General features: G+C 41.9%; 1 protein-coding gene across 1 annotated transcript; it reads left to right on the top strand.

The window, feature by feature from the left end:
- LOC139796698 (nesprin-2-like) lies at positions 1–4189 on the top strand. The gene is made up of 5 exons (XM_071745061.1): positions 1–140; positions 1029–1160; positions 1740–1892; positions 2143–2352; positions 3273–4189. Exons 1-5 carry the CDS (start codon positions 105–107, stop codon positions 3396–3398), a joined length of 657 nt encoding a protein of 218 aa, XP_071601162.1. The 5' UTR covers positions 1–104; the 3' UTR covers positions 3399–4189.

Below are 4189 nucleotides of genomic sequence, written 5' to 3'. Positions count from 1 at the left end.
TACAGCAATGGAGCATCTGATCCAAAGAGGCTGAGCCTGCCTTAGCTCCAAAGGACCGAAAGGGTAATAAATGGCAATATTTACAGCAAGAGCTCTCATCAAAGATGAAATCTCCTCTCAGCCAGCTTGTGGAACCTCAGGTGTGTTTAAGTTCCCTAAAACACTTTCTGATGGTGGTGGTTGCTTGTGGTAAAGACAGCAATTAGTGTATCTTCCTACATCATCATATCATGACTCTTCATAGAAACCTCCAGAGGAAATTGTTTCTGCACACTGCTCTCATGATTGTCTTTTAATTTTACTCTGAGATAAAGAATGTCTCTGAAGGAGTGACTGCTAAGCACAGTGTGGGAGCACCTAGGTGTATCCTTGTAGCTAACATTCAGACCAGATGTTATCTGCTTCATTCTTTCAAGAGGACTAAAAGAGTCAGCCAGGAACCTCCCAGGTGATTTTTGTGGCTATGGGTTAAGTCTCAATTCGTGCAACTGAGAACAAAAAAATTATCTGGCTTTAATTTTCTGGTGCCATTCACCACTGTGTTCTCTTTCTCACATATCAAAAGCAGAGTTTGGACTGCAACCAGAGCACATCAGGCATTTCTTCTGAACAGACTGCACGGTTTTTGTAATTCCTGCTATTAACAGTTCTGTTCACATTACATTAAAATGATTAGATTCCCTGTTCTCTGAAATTACTGCATCATATGGAAGAACATCAGTCAGGTACAAGGGTGAATGCCAGATCTCTTTCAGGCAAGACTTACACTGCAGCAGGCAGCAGGTTCTGCCTTGACACAAACTGCAACTCATCAGTTGGCTCCTTCTCAGACCCTGTCCCATCAGGGCCCAGCCCACTCAACTAATTTGTGCCAGGAAAAAAGGGAATCCCCCCATCCAGGTGCTTTATATTAAAGCCTTGAAGCTTCCCTTTTAATGCTTTTTGAGAGGAGTGCTATCTAGATGCCCATAGCCCTGTCTTCATTTGAGCTGTTCACCTAATTGCCATGTACTTCTTCCAAATATTAGATTACAACAAAGATGAATATGCTGCCCCGAGGCACATTTGCTAGTGCAGGAGCCCCAACTGTGGAAGAACTGAAAACTTACACTGTCCAGCTGGGAGACCTAAGCCAAGAAGCAAATGTGGTGCATGCACAGGTAAAAATGACATGTCCCAGCACTTCTAAAAAAAATGCCAGGGATTCTAGACATGAGACACTGTTTGGGCACTGGGAAATGTAGCCAATAATCATAATATTGCAGATGGTGTTCGTGGTAGTGCAGCTTTGGCATCAAGTATGGAGTAATGTAGAAATCCATTTAGGATTTTGAGAGGAAACATTTGAAGTTTCAGCTATGATATTTTCACTGCTTGGATCCAAAGTTTTGCCAGTCTGGGTAAAACCCTTCTGACTGTATAAAGCAAGGAGCCCATGAATGGTTTCAGTAAATTTGCAGTACTGGAGCTGAGAAGACAAATTGTGTTGTGCCCCTTGCTGAGCTTAGAGCCCTGTAAGACTGCAACCACACCTGGTACATAAAGGGTCACTGTCTCAGCTTTGGCCTGGACATCTCTGAATATTGCATTCACCTAACTGTCTCATAAGTCTGTCCCTCAGTATTTCACTAATTACATTTTATTATTAGCTGACTGAACCTCTACCATTATATGAGTGAATAAACCTTAGCCAAGCCTTGGGTAAAAGTACTGAAATCTTCTGACTTGCCTGTACCCAGGATAATGTGGCCGAGGAAGTCTCTTCCAATTTGGACAGAAAATTGTTTGAGTTGCTCCTGGCAATCAGCCGCTGTTTGAATAACATGGAGGAGATGTTAAACACCTCAGTCCTCTCCACTGAAGAGGCAGCTGTGCAGCAGGCTCTTTATGAGGTAACTGTCCTAAGCATCCAGGAGGGCACCCCAGTGGCTCTCTGTTGCATCAGAATGTATAAGACCTGATATTTCCTCTCTGATTTGCTGGTATTATTCAGGAGTAACTGCCAAACTATTTGGTGATGCATGGATTTAGTCCTATGGCTTTTGTCTGCAATTATCAACTCCAGTCCTTCTGCCTTTTACAGGCAAGAGTGCTTGGACAGAGACCATTTTCACTCATGTTATCTTTCTTTCAATCCTTTAGACTCTTTCTGTTGAGCTGCAAAAACTTCACGCTGATCTGAGTGACAAAAAGGATGATCTTCTCAAGTCTATTAGCTGTGCTGGTGGGAGCACAGATGTGTTCTGTGAGTGCTTTAACAACTTGCAGGCACGGCTGGAACAAACCCAAGCTGCCACTGCTTCAAGGAGCAACTTGATGAAGGCTGGGCTGGATCATAATAGCAATTATCAGGTACTCCACTGCCAACTGCACATCTTGTTTCACAGCATCTGTTAAACCTGTCAGTGTTAATGCACTGGAGTTACAGATGAGCAATCTATAATGGACTGTCTTTTTTGGGGGGGTACTAAACAAACTCATTGTGGTGTTTTGTGTATTCTTTGGGCTGCTGGATGGACTTGGGAGAGGGGGGGCTGCTTCCCTTTTGGTTCCATGTCTGGCAGTGGGCTGCTTTTAGCTGTTTCTTACATAAGATTGGTTTCACCTTTTGTATTAACAGTCCCTCTGGGTTTTGTGCCACAGCAGCAGAAGCCATAGGTTTCCAAATTTGCTTTTTTGTTGTTGTTTTTTGGAGGAACTTTTCTGCAGCTTCTTGTGATGGGCTAAAGCTAGTAGGTGTTGCTGGAGAGCACTTGGATCAGGTATTTAGGCTGAAGTAAGGAAAGAAAAGCCCAGTATCTGAAATTGGTTTTCTAATGTCCAGCAAAATGTCCAACATGCTCATCATCTGCAAGTCAGCCCAGCTCTTCATTTCTAAATAATAAAACAGCTCCTTTGAAGACCACAGGATGCTGTCTCCAAACAGCAGCAGGCCTCATCTTGCAATGTTTACTTAGCAGAATCTGTGGACCCCCAGTAATGGGCTCTTTTTCTCAGGTTCAGAAGAGAATGTGCTTCTCTGGAAGTTTCTCAGATTTTTATAGTCACAGAGGATCATTACAGAGTAATCTGCTTGCTTACACTACACAGACTACAGAATTTCCCTCCCTAAATTAATTCTTTAAGCTCATAATGCACATAATTTAATTTTTTTTAGAGGAAAAAAGTGCTTTTCCTGTAGAAGGAAACCATTTTGTTTGCTGTGCAGTTTTGTCTGGTCATTTCTATATTCTTGATATATGATGTGTTTCTGTTGTTTGTTTCTCTTGCAGAATGAAACCAGGCTGCTCTATGATGAGTTAGCTGAGAAAAAAGCTTCTCTGCAACAATGTTTGAATGCAATACATGGACAAGATGTTTCTGAACAGCTTCAGGTAATTTCATTTGAAGGAAAGTAGAGGACAGACTAACAGCAATAATTATAATTTCTAGTTTTCTGCAGTCTATTAAGTATCATATTTACTGAAGTTTGTGTCTCGTTTAAGTTTTAAGAATGGAGGAAGGAGAGGGCTCAGTATTCACCACCCCTTTTTTCTACTACAGCCCAATGGGCACTCAGACCTAATTCCCATCCTGTTAGTAGTTGGAGTGGAGGAACCAGTCTCTCCACGACATCTCAGAACAAATACACCCCACACTATGGCAGGGAGGAAAAAGAGTTGCACAAAGTAGAGCACTTTACATATTATGTCTTTTAATATGCCAGAGTAGTTTTTCTTTGTAGGAATAGGACTCTGTGGGAATAGCTATTTTCTTCAGCCTTCTTGGGGATTAGCAGAGAATTTAAACTGCATATCCTCCCCAGAATGGTCACTGTCCATCTACTTGGTGTAGCAAAGAGGGTGCCCTGAAACTGTTGTGTTACTGGGTCATAACTTTCTTTAAAGGCATAACTTTCTGCCAGGATGAAAGCTGTGTTCAGAACTGCTGAATCCTCTGGCAGGCACTGCTGCCTTTGATATGTTCTGTCAAGTAACCACTTCTGGAAAAAGTGTGCCAGAAGTACATAACTTCTCTTTCTTCAGAGAGAATCGAATCTATCTTAATCCATCCCTGACTGAGCCCTTTTAATTCATGAGAAAAACATTGCATTTTCTGAGTCCATGATTGCTTTTAATGGCTGCTCTCAAATTAGTGAGATAAAAATGCATGTTGAATGTTGAACTGAGATACAAGACCTGAATTCTCT

Source organism: Heliangelus exortis, chromosome 5, assembly GCF_036169615.1.
Source record: "Heliangelus exortis chromosome 5, bHelExo1.hap1, whole genome shotgun sequence".
NCBI lineage: Eukaryota > Metazoa > Chordata > Aves > Apodiformes > Trochilidae > Heliangelus > Heliangelus exortis.
The sequence above is the reverse complement of the archived record's forward strand: the minus strand, read 5'-3'. Positions and strand labels throughout refer to the sequence as shown.